Source organism: Chamaea fasciata, unplaced genomic scaffold (genome assembly GCF_029207755.1).
Source record: "Chamaea fasciata isolate MVZ Bird 193981 ecotype frontalis unplaced genomic scaffold, bChaFas1.0.hap1 SCAF_7, whole genome shotgun sequence".
Taxonomy (NCBI): Eukaryota; Metazoa; Chordata; class Aves; order Passeriformes; family Sylviidae; genus Chamaea; species Chamaea fasciata.
The window spans coordinates 26978842-26996078 of record NW_027094092.1 but is presented as its reverse complement, the minus strand read 5'-3'; the positions used below and the strand labels follow the sequence as shown (position 1 = coordinate 26996078).

At 40.2% G+C, this 17237-nt stretch overlaps 1 protein-coding gene across 5 annotated transcripts; it reads left to right on the top strand.

The window, feature by feature from the left end:
- The first annotated feature begins 132 nt into the window (after positions 1–132).
- Positions 133–15511, top strand: DNAL1 (dynein axonemal light chain 1). 5 transcript variants are annotated; one of them, XM_066188138.1, is made up of 8 exons: positions 133–202; positions 2705–2743; positions 5633–5742; positions 6410–6465; positions 7989–8044; positions 9251–9377; positions 9788–9931; positions 11357–15511. In XM_066188138.1, exons 1-8 carry the CDS (start codon positions 200–202, stop codon positions 11443–11445), a joined length of 624 nt encoding a protein of 207 aa, XP_066044235.1. In that variant the 5' UTR covers positions 133–199; the 3' UTR covers positions 11446–15511. The 5 variants fall into 5 exon arrangements, with proteins under 5 accessions (XP_066044235.1, XP_066044238.1, XP_066044237.1 ...); XM_066188141.1 differs by lacking the exon at positions 133–202 and adding an exon at positions 1402–1419; XM_066188140.1 differs by lacking the exon at positions 133–202 and adding an exon at positions 1459–1530 and having other exon boundaries at positions 9842–9931.
- The last annotated feature ends 1726 nt before the right edge of the window (positions 15512–17237 follow it).

Here is a 17237-nt window from a genome sequence, read left to right as displayed (position 1 = left end):
GGGCTGAATGAGCTGCACCGGCCACAGCTGGGGCCCTCGCGGCTGCCGCCGGGGTTCCCGAGGCCCCGGCGGGCCGTGAGCGCCGTGCCGGGCCCGCCAAGTCCCACAAGGCGCCGCGGGCCGCCGCCGCCACGCGACTTCCGGGCGGGGCGTTCCCCGCGCCCGTAGCAACCGGAGCGTTGGCGGTATCCACGGCGCCATGGTGAGTGCTGGGCCGGGGCCGGCGGCGGCGCGGGGCTCGCGGCGCTCCCCGGCCGGCGGTGGCGGTGACGGGGGGCGCGGAGCCCTCCGCGGGCCGGGCCGCGCCGAGCAGCCCGGGCTCGGCGAGAGCCCTCCGGGGGGCAGCGCGGGGCTCGGGGCGGCGGCCTGCTGCTGTGCCTTGGGAAAGGGGGATTTCGGGGATAAGCGAGGGAAGAGGGGAGTCCCAAACTCACAAGCCTCAGTTGGTACGTGGTTTTAAGGCGGCAGTATCGGCGATCACTACAGCGATTAGCTTGGTATCTATTGCTGTGCAATTCCGATTTCATCTGTTTAAAATACAAATAAATGTCTGCAAATAAAGGCGAAGTGTCGCTGTTTTGCTCTTTCCTGGCGGTCTAAATTTTGTAAATACTCTGTGTCCAACTGCATGTTTTGGGGAGGGGGGTAAATACGTCTTTTGTTACAACTCTTACTAGTACAGGTGTGGTTATTTTTCCCCTTCAGAGATTCTGTTTCTTGTTCCTGCCATGTTGATGTGACTCTTCGGGGTGACCACTGGTCACTTGGCATTTTGAATATTTTAAGTATTACGACTTTCTTTAGTCTAAATACCTGTAGAAAATTGTTCAGTAAGCAGGTAGAAGAACCCTGCAGATAAGCTTCTTGGAGGAAGTTTCCCTTAAGTAACCTCCCATGGCAGAAGATACTCTGATTTACCTACAGAAATTTCAAGTGCACCTCGAAGAAAACAAAGCCCCTGATTTTTGCTCTCCAGACAACCTGCTGTGCTGATGTCCATGTTTTCATCAAATCAGCAGAGATAAGTCAACAGAGGTCAGGGAAGAAGCTGCTCCTTGTGCTCACATGGATCAGTAGCTTTAAAGTCCAAACTGGTTTTAGGCATGACTTTGAAACAGCAGCAGCCACTGGTCTTATAAATACGTTTCTGCCTTCAACATGAGTGACTGAGACCATGAACCCAAGTGCCGTGGTGATCTGCTGCCATAATCATGAAAAAGGCAATGAAGTTTCTGCCCAAAAAACCCCAGCTAACTGGAAGCCAGCTGTTTTTGCCTGCACACTGATAGCTGTTAATTGGCTTGAATGAGGCTGTTGTGGTGGGTACTTAGAGACGTGATCTTCTGAACCAGAGGAGGTCATGCGGATGTTCATCTCTGGCAGACACTGGGAAGCTACTGCTGTGGTTCAAGTTTGCAGGTCATCTCCAATGGGCCTTGGAGCTAGCTATCACTTGGCAAAGACCAGATTGAAATGAATGCCTGTCAGTGGGCAGAAACAGCTGGAACATCTGAGGATGTCTAAATGGAGGTGCATGTTGACGTTTGAGATGCATGCTCAGGCTCCCTGGTGTTGCTGGCTCTTAGGCTGTTTCTGGGTGTTTGGTGGCTGAGGCCTTTTCTTATATACAGCTGCCTCAGCTGTTGCCTTTTACTGCTGGGACCAGAGTTTCCTGTGGTCCAGAGTAAAGTACCCAACAGTAAAGCTCTGTGACTGAGGTGGCTGCCTGTAAGATTTCGGGGGAAGTTAGTTTGTTGTTTTTAACTTTTACAGTGTAGGGGGGTTATATATCTGATTACCTGAAAGGCTGCTTTTGTCCACATCCTGATAAGCTTAAAAGCAACAGAGATGCCGAAACTAGAGTCCTCCTGTGTTTGTAGAAAGAAGGCTGTTGATCTTTTACTGTTTGCAAAAGATTGATCTCTGAAACCTTTTTAATCCAAAAGACATCTTGGAATGTGTTTAATGTTTAGAGAAGCATTAAACATGTTGTTTATATACTACTGTTTTGGATATCTTTATGTGGTTTCACTAAGACTCTGATGTGAGGTGGAAAAGTAAGAGTTAGTGACAACAGAAAGTTGGTCAGTGGGTCAGTCCTTAAAAAGCATCTCTCAGGTTTTTCCAAACTGAATAATATGTATTTTCACATCACATGGGGTAATTCTATACAAAACAATTGGAAAAAAACCCCAAATATATATAATCTAAATAGCTCTTGAGTTTTGGCAAGATGTACCTCATTTTCTTCAGTGAATTTTAGGAGGCTGTATCATTTTCTGGTCACAGACTGGCATTCAGACAGGAAATTGCTAATGCACAATAGAAAGTGTGGGGGTTTAAGAGCATTAGACCGCAATTTTCAATGCAGTAACTTCTTATGCCTTTGAATTGAATTTCACCATAAAAGCTAATAAGCAGTGGGCCATGGGGCAGAGAGCAAGATCAGGAAGATAATGTCCTGACATTAAGCCCATTGTTTGCTTCTGAAAATGCAGCAAAATACCCCAGAAAACAAAATTACAGGACACTGGGGCATTCCAACTTCTTTGACTTGACTGACCTAAGATAATACTAGAGAGTGGCAGAGGGGCGGCAAAGAAGCCGGATAGGAAGAGGGAAGGGAGAGGAAACAGATTTGCAGTGAACAAGCCACTTAAAAAAAAATTCTATGAATATTCACTTAAGCTTGTTTCACTTCTAGGCAAAAGCAACGACCATCAAAGAAGCTCTAGCCAGATGGGTAAGTATTAGAACAGTGTCTAGTGGCATGGAGTTTGACTGTATTCAGCTAGTTTTCTCTTTCAAACATTGTAAGAAATATGTTTGCTTGAAACATGTGCTTTAAGAAGCTGTACAAAGTAAAATGATGATTACTGTTGTTGTTGTATAGTACATTCTGTTGGACTTTCTGTGTGTTCCTGTTAAATTGATACAACTGGTAAAGATCAGTCTCTTTTGCTCTCCTGCCTTGTTCTGCTGAGTATGCATTGGCCTGAAGCCACAAAGAGATTCAAAGTTGGGGATGTATTATGTTTTAATTATGCTCTGTTCACTTTACCCAAGTGTAGTCCTTCCCATAGAATAAACAAGTATGAAATTCTCACTGTACTGAGTGCAGTGAAACTTCTACATGTCCTTTGACATATGGTCCCTCATATTGTGCAAAGCTTAACTCAGAATGAGTTTCTTGGGTTTTTTTCTTCTTAAAGTACTCTGTTAATACAGAAACTCATTGTCTGGTGGTGGCTGACCTGGTCTTCCAGAAAGCTGTGTGTTGGCAAGGATGCAGATGTAATTCCAAATGATGATGAAGGATGCTCTAGGGTCAGGTTCACTGTCCAGTAAAACCAGCGAGAATCTTTCCCTAGTCTCTGAATTTTAGATGAAGGCACAGAGGTGCTGTTGGGTGTACATACACTTCCCTGCTAATTCTGGCCAGCTGCTAGAGCAAGGATTTAGAAATGTTTTGGTCTCTAGAAGATCTGGATGTAATAGTGTAGGCAGGTACACTTGAAAGCCAGAAGCTCAAGGTACTAGTCTGAAACTGAAGATTACTTCAGTTTTGAGTTTTATCATTGTTTGGTACCTTCAGTATTTCAGGGTTTTTCCAGTTATGTTGGTATATCCCACAAACATCACTCCTGCTCTCCTAGTAAGAACTAGAATGCAACAACTTGCAGACATTAGCATTAGTAGAGGTATGAACTGTGTATTAAAAAAGTTTGCTTTTCCTCCCTTACCCTTTCTGCCTTCCAGAACTCCAGCTCCATGTTTCCTATTACAGATTTATTTTTCATTTGCTCCTCTGTCACGTCTCTTAGACAGATTCAGCCTGTGTCAGTGAGTTTCCATTAACATTAGGCATAAAGTGCTGAATTTCCTTTTCTGTTCAAGTTACTGCGGGTGCGTCTAAATCATCCTTTTACTCTTCCTAATCTGGGTCCATGTGACTTGTGCAATTGCTTTTGGTGTTGTGTTGCATTCCAAATGTTTTTCTTCCCTTTGGCATAAGGCTTTACCCATGCCCTACAGTCAGGGTGACACTTGTTCAATCAAAGCAACCTGAAATCAAAGCAGCTTCGACTTGGCAAACATGTAACCTGCTCTTAAAAAAGCATGTCTGTTCTACATATACTTTCTCTGTGGCATATTGTGGCTGTGCAGCTGCTTACAGAAATACTTGGCAATCAGGATGAATCTTCTTCCTGCAGGTGCTCACTGCTGGCCCAGTCTGTGTTGGAAGCTCTCTCCCTGTAATGTTTTTAAGGAAAAATGTATTTTTATTTGTTGGTGTAAGATGATAGATTACAAACTGAGTGTAAATACAAATACATAGAGTACTGTTCTTAGAAAAGAAAATGGAAGTTTGACATTGATATAGTTATTTTGTTTGAACATGTATCACCATATTCCAGCAAAACATCTTATGTGCTTATTTGCTAAATCACTAATTTTAAGTAAAAATACTGTCACACTGAATTTGGACAGAAACTGGAATATAAATAACTGTATAAGACAACATGATTTTTTTTTTTTTAAATTAAATGAAAATTTCTGAAGTATTTTGGGTGCATAAGAGGAAAAATAATTTTCAAGACCTCATGTTCTGCCTTGGGATACTAAAAGACTTATGGGATATGATTAATTTAATTACAAAGTAGCCAAAACAAACTGGGGCACACTCAGCTATCTCTCTTTTCAGTAGAAGCATGAAATGGAGGAGAAAACAAGAGTCCTTGTTTTGAAAACGCCAAGATTTCTCCTTTGTTAATGGACCTCCAGTCCTTGCACTGAACACTGAGTGAACTGACAAAATGCTTCCTTTGTGCTGTCAGGGAGGCAGCTGTCAAAACTGCTGCTACTCTCTAAATAGATATTTGTTCCAAGTGTTTAGTCAATAATTGCCATCACTTCAGAATTTTAAAAGCTTTAATAGACCACATTTTTTCATAAACCTAAATGCCGAAGTTACATCCATTTTCCAAGGCTCTGAATTATCAGCCTAGGTTGTAAATAGGAAATCTGTCTTTTGCTGTATTCTCTAAAGTGTGTCATCTTCCCCCACTCTTTCTTAATGGCTAATAAGATTTTTTTTTTTTTAGATTCTTAACACTGTGAATCTGTTGAGGTTCTCCCCGAAGACACATTCCCCTGTGTTCAGTTTGTGTTGTGAGCCAGGCATGAGTTCTGAGATTTCTGGGTGAAGTGGGAAGGAGACTTTTCTGTTAGGACTTTTAAATCTGCTTCTGCTATAGATTGGCCTTTGCTGAGGTTTCTGTATGTCAGTCTCCATCGGAATACCTCAATTCAGAATTTTAGCCTTCCATTTATTCTCCATTCTTTATGGCAGATGACTCCTTCATTAAATTCGTGTTACACAACTTTTAAAAACCAGCATATGTAATGTAAGTTATTTTGTTATCTTGACAATAAGCTAGCCTTACCCTTTCTGTGCTTCGTCAGCAGGAATCTTGATAACAGTACTCAAAATGCTTAAATGCTTTCTCTTTCCAGTAGTATATTGGAATACTTTCTATAGTAATCACTTCTAGAGTAATTCTTCTAATGTAGTAGTTTTTGGTAACTGTATGTAGCAGTGAGTCTCTTCCTCACCTTCCCTTTTCTTTAGGAAGAGAAAAGTGGCCAGAAGGCTTCAGAGGCAAAGGAAGTGAAACTGTATGGGCAGGTTCCTCCTGTGGAAAAGATGGATGGCGCTCTTTCTGCTCTTGTTAACTGCGAGTAAGTTCAATGAAAAACATGTTGGAAACAAAATACTCTCCTCTCTTCATTTCAGTTTTTCTGCTGTCCACTGCAAATATGTATTTACTGTGTTTAAGTGTGGCCGTCAAAGCAGCAGCTTTCTCTTCTTTTTTTTCTTATCTGAGCTGCTCTTTCTGCACACAGTTGCCCTTTTTAATTCAAAGACCCCTGTAACTTAACTCCGAAGGTGTTAGGATAGATTCTCTATTGATATTTGTCCCCAGAAAAATCATATACTGTTTATCAGTATGTAATTACAGATCTGTGTTTGCAGCCTGTCAGCTAAATGGCAAATTTATGATCCACTCCAAAATTCATGAAAAAAGGAGGCAATTTGAACAGGACTTTCCAAAAGAGATTATAATAATTTTAGAAATAAACATCCATGCATTTGATGAGGGTAGGCATCAAAAGATAATCCAGTATGTCATGTAAGTAACTCATGGTACTTTCCCAGAAGCTAAATGAAGTTGAAGAAATCTTAATGGTTTGAGGATATTTTGAGTCTGTTTACACATCCAGTTAGTTTACTATCTAATGAGACAAGAACATATAATTATTTCTAATGCAGTTGTGTTGGGACATGGAACTCTTCCAATGTAGTGATCCCTTATATACTGTGCATTGATTATTCTTGCTTTTAAAGGAAACTATCGCTGTCTACAAACTGCATCGACAGAATCGCCAACTTGAACAACCTAAGTAAGTGACAAGCCAGCTGCTCATTGTGTTTGTTTTCTAGTTGCGTGGTTAGGGTATATGCCATCATTTGTTATGTGTGTCCAGCTTTATTTATACTTGTTATTATTCTTTTTTATTCCCTCCTTGTAGAACATTACAAGTGACCTTTAAAATGACCAGTCTTACTGGAGAATGCATGCTGAGCAGCAGTGGTGTATTGCAGCAGGTATCCCTGCACTAGCCTTGACAGCTGTCTCACAGTGCAACCAATCAAAAAATCCCATTCAGTAAGCACTTCAGTATCCTCTTGTGGGCTTTGCTGTGCTATTCAACACCTAATCAGTTCTAGAGCGATGTCATGACCATTTGCCACTGATGGAGACAGTCTGCAGTTCAACAACTCTGCAAATGCATTATTGGTTGCAGTGAGGTTGGAGTGTTGTAGACCTGGATGGAAAAATGTCATTCCACTTTGCAGAGGATTGGATATACTTGGTTTCATTTTGTTCATACTTTATAAATGGATCCCACCTGTCTAGAAGTTGAGTTTCTTTTTCTTGGACAGCTGTCTTCAAAACTCTTGGGTTACTGACTTTGGAACAGAAGCCTTAATGGTCTGTCCTCAAGACTCTGACTGAGGCTGGCAAAGAGCTGCAGGTTTTGAAGTGAAGCTTCCAGGCTTTTCTGTTCCTACTAAAATGCCAGCTGGATAGATAAGGAACCTGGAATCTCATCCTTTTCTGCTGCACACCAAGAGATCTGTCAAAGAGCTTGATGAACTTCTTTCTTTTCATAATTAACTCAGACTTGAAAAGATTTGGAAGTACTAATCAGGGAAAAATATTCCAGTAGTCTTTCCAAAGAACTGTTCTGTAGTACTTAAACTGCGTAAATATAATGAGAAAAAATAATTAGGCAGTTATACATAAAAGTGAAACCAATGACATTTTTTAGTGGGGTAAAACATTAAAAGCCTTTAAAACATCTTAAATATTTATATTAATGTAGATTCAAAACATCCAGTCTATGCCAAGTATTTGATGCTAAAGCCAGACAAACTATAACTAAGTTGAATGTCTCTCATCAAGCATCTGTAAGGCAGCCTTATATGCTGCCTCTAGTACAGAAACCAAATCTGCTACCTCAAAATAAGATCAGAACCACTTTTGCCTGGAGAAGAAGGGATATGAATTATGTAAGAACAAAAGAAGCAAGTCAGCAGTTAGAGTTCAGGTGCAAGGTGAAATAATAGTTTTTGTTCAGTATTTATCAAAACTGAATTTCAGATAGGTAACCTACACATGAACAGCTTTGTATTCATGAGTGTATTTCTGAGCTTTTCCCTGCATCAATTCCTGCTGATCTGTTTACGTCAGGAGGTTTTGTTTCTGTTAGGTCATTCTTTCTTAAGGCAGCCTGTTCAGAGTGCAGTTTGTAAGCAGAATATGGCATTTTACCTGACTTACAGCATCTTCTTATTAAAAGAAGAAAGAGAAAAACAACAACCTGTTTATTAACAAGATTTTTTTTTTAATTTATTACAGAAAATTTGAGGATTCTGTCTTTGGGAAGAAATAACATAAAGAACTTGAATGGATTGGTATGTGCTTTTTAGTATCAATTCTTCACTAACAAAATAGAATATGAGGTAATTCCCCTGTGTTCATACAAGTCTTTGCTGTATTCAATAAAATTAATTGAATAAAAGGTTAGGCACTAACCTTTCATATTCTCCTTTTGCTATCATCTGTTCTCCCTCTTACACATTGCTTCTGAATTTTCAGATAATCATTCACCTTTTTTTGGTTCAGATTCTCTTAATGTTTGGAAATTTTACTACCTTAATTTACTACACAGAAGAATTTTAGAAAGAGAGATTTTGTCTTTAATGAAGATGATCAGAAAGAACTTCTATTTGAAAACTGCTGTCTATCTGTAAATCCCACTGGCTTTACATGAATATAATTCCTACAGACTTTTTGCGTGCAGAATTTTCTACCTTAAGATACTTAGGCTGTGCTTCTTTAATACAGCTATTGGCAGTCCTGTAAACACACTTCCTGAGAGTCAATCCCTTTTATGTTAACTGGCACCTGGAACAGTATGTCTTTAGAGTTCATGGTGGCAGGACTGAATTTACCTAGTAGGGGAAATTAGTTGAGAAAAAAATTGGATCAATTTTGTTATATTTGAATTCAGGCCAGAAGAATACTTTTTTCAGTCAGTATTTTTTAAAAGAATATATAAATTATTTTCTTTCTCAAGAGATACTGTTTCTCCTCAAAGCTGTTCTCACCTTCAGAGATGCCATATCTCTTAAGTGTGAAATGCAGAGTTCGTGTGTAATGACTGGTTTAAAAAAACCTCTCTTTTGAGAGAATTATGAATGTGATTTCTGGCCAGCAGATACAAACATACCAGAAGGAATAATGCTCTCACACTGTGTAACATCCTTTCCAAAGCAGTTGTTGAATTGCATTCTTTTCACATATGCTTGCATTGCACAAGTAGGCAGATTCGTCTCCTCTGCCCCTATGCCTTAAGAACTACTCCAGCCATCTACGTCTTGTTTTATTCTAATATAGCAATTTCTGTCCTCCTGACATATATATGCATATATAACTTTGCCTTTTAATTCCCATGAGCATTTGCCATGCCTAATAATTAGGGAACTGCTTAAAAGGAAAGGAGGACCAATATACCTTAGTATTTTCTCACACGAGGTGACCTGGAGAAGGTGAAGAAAGAATATGAATAATAAGGAAGATGTACTTCTGTTTATCTGAGTAGTCCTGTCATTTTCCAGGAGGCAGTTGCTGAAACTTTAGAGGAGCTGTGGATCTCATACAACTTAATTGAGAAACTGAGAGGTATCCGTGTAATGAAGAAACTGAAGGTTCTTTATATGTCGAATAATTTGGTGAAAGACTGGGGTAAGCCATGCATCTCCACTCCTTAGAGACTTCTGTAGTATGGTGAATGCATGAGTTAAGTCACCAAGTGAAAAATGGTGTTGTATGTCACAGAGCTTTGATTCTAACTGACAAGCCTGCAGACGTGTGCAAAATCCCTAAACATCCACTCATGCAAGAGAGTAAAAATAGTTAGAATGTGGAATTTAACTTTTAAGTCATATTAAGTTCATGCTTTGAATAATCTTTTTCCAACCTTTTTTAAAACACATCCCTGTTCTTTAACCTGACATTAGTCAGAGACCAAGGAGTTCCTCTGCTGTTGTATCCCATGGTCTTTATGTTTGCACTGTGTGTGAAAGGAATGTGTGGTGCAGATGTACTTTCCATGTTCCACAATCTGGTTGGTGTTTTCACCTTTGTGGTTGCAGCAGAGTTTGTGAGACTGGCAGAGCTGCCAGTGCTAGAGGAGCTGGTGTTTGTAGGCAATCCACTACAAGAGAAATTTGCTGCTGATCAGCACAGTTGGATTGAAGAAGCAACCAAACGGGTACCCAAGCTGAAAAAGCTGGATGGTGAGTTTGGGGCATGAGGCAGTTGGGGTGAGTTAAAAGCTTAATATAAAGACAACCACAGGGAAATTAAAAATAACCTCAGAGATTCATTAGTATGCCCATGAAATTAATATTCCTCCCTTCTCTTCAGAGTTATTCAGAAGTAGTTACTGACATCCTGGCCGTGGTGTTTGATGGATTTTGGAGTGTTAAATCCAAGTGGTCTTGCAACCTACAGTTGGGTATTGTTCTGTAGTCACCCAAGTAGTTTTATCAAATACCTATTAGAGAATGGAAAGATTTAGCATTAAATAAGTTAACAAGGCTTTCATCTGCCAAGTTGAATTACAACAACTAAAGAGGTGACATGAGAGAATGGAGATAGACAGGGATATGCTCTGGTTCACTTTCGATGCAAGGGCAAATTTTCAAAACTGCATACAAATTTCCTAAATGCCTGAAGATCCCCCTTCATTACTGCAGTAAGCCTCAATTTGTGAGCTGTCCTCTCCTATTTAAGACACTGGTATGAAAAGATATCAAACTGTTTAGTGACTAAAAATTAGATAATTTTGAAATCTCTTTTAAAATATGTTAATTCCTGTCAACGGAGATGTTAGCTGTTTACTATTATCCCGTTTCCTAAAGCAATGAAAGGGAGAGCAGGAGTGGTAACACTGACATAGAGTCAGAATAACAGCAGGGAAGGCAAGAGTGGAGGCATGTCAACAAGAGAAGACAGCTTGATTACGGGGAGCGGTGGATGGGAAATCTATTACCAGATTCTATCTAAAACCAGATCAACTGCAGTAAAAAAAAAAATTAGAAAGTGGAAGCCTGATGAGAGAATTGCACTGCTAGGAAGGATGGCCTGAAGCGGTCCATTTGCTGTTGTAGGAAAAGTTTTGAGTGTAAAACAAAAAAAGGAATAGGGCACATATTTGTGGGCAAAAAGTGCCCTTGGTAATATAAGGTTAGACTTACTAACCACACTAAAACTTGGGCATATATGTTCTGGAAAAGGCAGCACAAAGTAGGCACCCCACAAGAGAATGGTGATGTGCTGATTGGTTGTTAGCAGTTGAATTGACTTGGTGCATCTCCCGAAGACCAAGTGAGGCTGATCTTTGCAGACCATGCTTTAGTACCTTTTTATTCCCAAGAATAAAGAAGTTATAAGTTATTCCCAAGTTATAAAGAAGTTACCCAAGAAGTTGGAAAAACATCCAATAGAGGAGCTCATCAGTTGAAGGCTTTTCTAGTTAAGACCAGCTGAGGTATGCAGATGTTGGTTAGAAACAGGCTGGAAATACAGCCCTTGACTCATTCCAACAGGATAGATAAGCTTTCAGGCAGATCATAATTAACTATGTCTTCCTCTTCTTCTCTTTTTTTTTTTGTTTTGTTTGTTTTTTTTGTTTTTTTTTTTTTTTTTTTTCCTCCTAGGTACCTTAGTTGTTAAAGGAGAAGAGGAAGAAGGAGCAGAAGGAGCAGAAGGAGCAGAAGGAGCAGAAGGAGTAGAAGGAGGAAACTGATGACACTTTTTTGTTGGGTATTAAATTATTAAAGTAACTCCAGATAGCTTGGCACATAAACTTTTATAAAAATATTTTAAGAAAATCTTTGGGCAGTTTTTAAAAGACCAGCTTATCTCTACAGTCTTTCACCCAAAGAGTTAGTTACCAAAAATTGCTCACACTGGTTTTGTCAAGCTTATGACACCTTCTGTAGAGACTAGTGGAGCTGAGTTTACCTGCTGTTTGGCTAGCAAGAGATCTTTATTTAAATTAATACATAGCTATTTTTAATTCCTGATTAGTGGTGCTTGTTGTTCACTCTGGGGTTATAAAAGAACCATTTTAGCTTATTTGGTGCTGCTGGCCAACATTGAATTGGAAACTCTGAGGCCAAAAGAACAATGTCGTGGTTTAGAGACACCTGACAAGTTTTGTTGTGTTTAATTTTATCATGGGACTTTATCAATATTTTTAATATGTGAGTTTGCCTCTTCATTCCTTGAAGTGTTATGCCAAACAGGCCCCGTAGTTGCAGACATACGCACAAAAAGGTATTGGTCTCATGAGCACTTGTTCCTGGCCTTGAGTCTTGAAATGGGCTTCTCACATTGGAACTCTACTGCATTGCTTAGAAGGTCATGTTAACTTATGTATTTATTTATTTTTAAGAGGCAGTGGGAATTCTTTGCATGGTTTCAGTAAGACTAAAATACCTGCTAACTTTGGATTTTGTCTCTTACTAAGAAATTACTTTAGATTGGAATATGTGGCTTATTAACCTACAGCTGGTTTCTGGCTTTGGATTGGGTCACTGGTGGACATAATCTTTCTCAGCTCTCAAATCTCCCTATAACTAGGTATGCTGATAGTAACAGAGAAACTAACAGCAAACAGAAGACCTGGGCTTGAGGACAGAAAATTTTGATTTTGGGGATACTCATTTTTTGTGAAAGCACAGGTATAAGCAGTGAGAGAGAGTATATATAGTTAGTGGGGACAGTGAGATTGAGATGAGATGAGATGAGATGAGATGAGATGAGATGAGATGAGATGAGATGAGATGAGATGAGACGAGATGAGATGAGATGAGATGAGATGAGATGAGATGGGATGAGATGATGAGATGAGATGAGATGGGAAGTGGGCATTGGTAAAAAAAGTATTGAAGAGGTACTGAATGTACTATGTTGCAGGGCAACCAGTTTTAGTAAAGACTCCTTATGTGGCTATTTCTAATGTGAAAAGCATTAAATAACTATGTCTAATGTGAAAAGCATTAAATAACAATGAAGACATACCTGATTGCACTGTGGGATGCCAGTAGTGCGGTTTTTGTTCTTCTCTTTGAAGAACAGATGGAGTCATCTGAGTGTATTTTTCTGCAGTTCGTTTTTGGTTTTTTAATAAGCTTTTCTTCTGATTTGTGCCACCATCTTTTTTTAAATTGAAGTGGTAACAAGTGTATCTGCTGATTCCAGCCCAGGCATAGAAGGGATGGGGGCAGAATGCCACTCTTAGTTATTTTGTTCATGAAGTTGTGGCAGGTGAAATCTTGAAAGTGAAGTTCAGAGATGAAATGGTAGAATTGGCCCAGGCAACAGTGGTACTGAGCTCAAGTTCCAGGTATAATTACAGTAGGCGATTCTCTCTAATCAGTTTCTAGGTGAGCACTGCTGTGAAGTAAATGATTACAAGACAATCACAGTTCAGTTTCAATATATTGCTGCTTAATCTGTGATTTTTAGAGGAATTCTAAAGCATTGCAATTTAAGTTGGCATTCGCTGAAGAGGTTTGAGTTTGATTTGGATCCGTTACTAAAAGTAAGGTCAAGAGCACAACAGCAAGAACTCTGGACATTCTTCACCCAGCACAAACTATTTCCAGGCAGCTGTTCTCTTTACCAGAAACTACTTTCTTAGTTAGCTAGTTCACTGGATTTAGACAACTTCATTTTCATTTGTTATTTCTTTAGAAGTATTCTCCTAAGCTTTATCATGAGTAAAGGCAGCATTGACCAAGAAGCACCATGGAGGAGTGTCTACAGTCAGCAGTCATTTCTCACATCGTTTGATGCCAAGCCACTCTATTCACCCGCAGCCAACCACTCTTGGCAAGGTGGGTGTGCCTGGGTAGCATAGAGCCCATGGCACACTTAGGTCCTGCTGGCCCCATCTGCTGGGGGGGCCCACAGGGGACTGGCTGTGCCCTTTATGACTGTAGTTATAGTGTGGCTTATGTGAGCCAGAGCCTGACTGACTCAATGTTGCCTTCTGAATGTTCCCAAGAAGCAGAAATGCCAAATTTGTCCCTGTGTTTGGAGATATTTTCAGAATAGGTCACGTGGTGATCTTCTCCTAGTGCTTGGCCACAAAGTGGTTGAAGCTGTGGACCTGGTCTCTCCCAGCACAGCTGCAAGAGTGGTGGGTATGGCTGGGTTAGCTCCACACATGATTGTGACAGGAGGAAAAGGGAGTGGCGAGCACAGTCCGGTGCCAAGTAATCCTGCTGGTTGGTTCTTTAAATATGGCCTAAGTCTGTACATTTCTGCAGGTCATGCTAGATACAGCAAATACTCTACACTTCAGCTATATTGGGGCATTCTGAGAGCGGAACAGAGACTCAGTGTTCTGACTGTGTTGTAATGATTTAAGTGAAACATGGATCCACTGACAAGTTGTGAGGGATGAGAGCAGTTCCTGGCTCTTGTAAGTAATCAGTAGAGGCTGCACCTAAGGGCATCAGTCCAAAACTATTGTACGTGGTGGTAGAGCTGGGTGGATTGTGTGGCCCACTGTCATTGGTGCTTTCCAGAGATGAAATGGCACAAATCCCCTAGCTCTCTTCTTTGGGAGCTGCATTATAAATACCAACAAAAAAGGGAAAAAAAACATTATTGAAGGAAGGGAGCATCCAGTCTTAGCATATAATTTAAAACCCTTCTTATAAAAACTATGTGTCAGTCTCATCGAAACAATACAGTAAGAAAAGAATTGACTGTGGTTTTTGTTTGTCAGGAGATGGCTTTGTCTCAAAGCTGGCAGCTTCACTTTACCTTGCTTTGCCTAATGAGTTGTGATAACTCTCAAGAACAAAACAACCCCCCAAACTTTTCATCCTCCAAAGTAAAGTTTCCCTAAATTTTTAAATTTGCACTTTAAAATTAGGCACTGGAGGTGGTGGAAGACATAGAGATGTGTAGAATTAAAACAGCTGGTTTGTATATTGATGGTGCTACACAATGTTATGTATAAGGTGACAGTGACACCTTGGCCTGTGCACCCACAGGGACATTGGAGTGAGATGCTGGATGGCCTGGCTTTCACTTGTACACTCTGCTCTTCCCTATCACACCACACCCAGTGAAGTAATAAGCACACTATTATTCATGGATGAAAAGAGCACCCATGTAAAATGTGCAAGCCGTGTGGAATTCTGCTTTTCCCAGTGAAGTTACAGAGGACTAGCATCCACTTTATTCCTTAGAGAAATATCCTAAAATTAAATTAGTGGTAGGAACTAGCTAGGTTTTTTGCTTGCTTGTTGACACACTCACCTGTCTTCAAAGAGTTGATTGATGTATGCAGTGATTATTGAGAACTGATGGAAAAATGACAGAAGAGACCTGAGAACCAGAAGATCACTCAAGTTACACTAGAAGTAGGCTCATCTAGAAAAACTTGCAAGCAAGAGAGCACTTTTAACATCCCCTTTGGCAATCTTTCGTATGTAGTAATTTTGTAGCATGAAAAACTGTTAAATTTGCTGTGTTTAAATTATTTAGACCTATGTTTATAAATGTTATTCTGTGAAACTTGTTCAAAAATAATATAACCCTATTTTATACAAATGTCTTTGGCTGATGTGTAATGAAATAGTTCAGCTTGTGAAGCGTATCTGGAAACCAAATTTTCTCATTGAACTTTCCTAGCTGCTCAGGAAGCAATATATTTATAGTATGAAAGCATGTAAATGCTGTTCCTTATTGCCTCTATATTTTAGAATAGAAAATAACATAAGGCTTTAAAAATGCTGATACATTGTGATTGTTGTCATCTGATACATAAATATTTTTCAATCTTTTAAGACACTGGTTGTCAGAATTTGTTCTAAGGTCCTAAGGGAAAAGTCTACTACTGTTATATGTGGAAAAAAATCCAGGTAAGTTAGAAATGGCTGGTCTTTCTTCAGTACAAAATTACTAATTCACTTTGAATTTAAATTCTGTTAACAGTAATATACAATCTGTTCCATTAAACCGAGACAGGGGAAGACTAACTGATTCATAAGCTTCTCTAATAGAAAATTCAGCCTCCAGTAGAGACCATGTCACTGAATTGTAATTTCAAAACTGATATAAAAGAAAATTCTTCCTACCCCACAGCCTACAGCAGCTGGTCTCAGTAATGACAAGAGCAGCATTCTACAGTGATGGTTGTAATGCTATTTAGAAAACACATAGAGAGTTACTGCAGAACTTCTCACAGCACCACTAACTCAAAGCTTACTAATCACTAAAAGGCTTTGTAAGATTTCTTTCAGTAGCTGAAATAACTTCCAGAAGCTTGGGCTTAGATCCAGCAGTTAAAAAAAGATAGAACCCAAATTGCTCAAAATGTGTGGGTTTTTTGATTGTCCAAGGTGTGTTTGCACGGCCTCAGATTTAGTGCAAAGTACTAAACTTCAGCACTTTTGCCAGCTGGCTTTGACAGGGAAGCAAATGCACGACTTAAAGCCTTAAAGTCCTGGTCTGTTATCTCGAGTGAAGGCTTTGGTGTTCCCTGTCTCTTCACACACCAAGCAAAATACTTTTCTCCAAACACTATTGCTTATCAACTGCCACAGGCACAGGGCTAAACTAAAGCAAGGACTTCTACACTGAAAAAATTAGTGTTTTCATGTCTTGGATGGAGTCTTTCTCCTGCCAGCTTTGCCAAAAATATTGAAATGAAAAGGTCAGCATGAATTAACAGGTGTGCTGCCTTAGATCCTAAGTGCAATCTCACAGGAGACCAGTCAGGGACTGATACACATTTCTGCCATCTGCTTTATGTGGCATTTGTAGCTTTTAAAGACATCATGACCATAGGTGTGAGAACACCTGTGTAGTCTTGTTAACTAAACAGTAAAATACCAAAACAGAAGGAAGATGTTTTGAGGATAGATGGAAGCATATTTAAAACCCACAGCAAGAGATCTCACTGCTGCCAGAAGAAACAGAATACGTGCTGTGTCACAAAACCTGTTAAAGCCCTGCATTAGATTCAGGTAACGGATAAGTGCCTTTAAGACAGTATTTACTTAAAGTTTTTTCAGACTTTGTCACTGAAAAGTGTGATGCAGTCTGATCTACAACTGAAGCCATCCCAGAACTCACATCTGATGCAGGCCCGTCAGGTTCTGGGTTACGCCATGATGTCTTTGCCTTGCCCATGTTCTTTGTCGTTGTTTCGGGCAGTGAGAGAATCCCACTGGCCTTATTTCCAGCACAGCAGACCTAGAACTATTCCCCAGGAGTTCCTAGCACACTGTCAAGGTTTCTTTCTGGGAGGGTGTTGGCTTGGACTGGAACACACATCCCATCAACACTCCTGTAAAGCAGTGGAGCTGCAGATTTCTCTGGTCTCCAACAGCTGCACTGCCAGTTCCTTCCTTGGATGTGAGACATAACACACAGTGCAGGCTTGTGTGAGAGTGGTGAGAAACAGCCTCGAGGGCTGCTGTGGAAAGCTCAGGTGAGTATGGAGAGAGAGCAGAGCAGCCAGAAGGATTCAAGACAGCCTCCTGTGCATCACAGCCTGCGCAAGCCCCT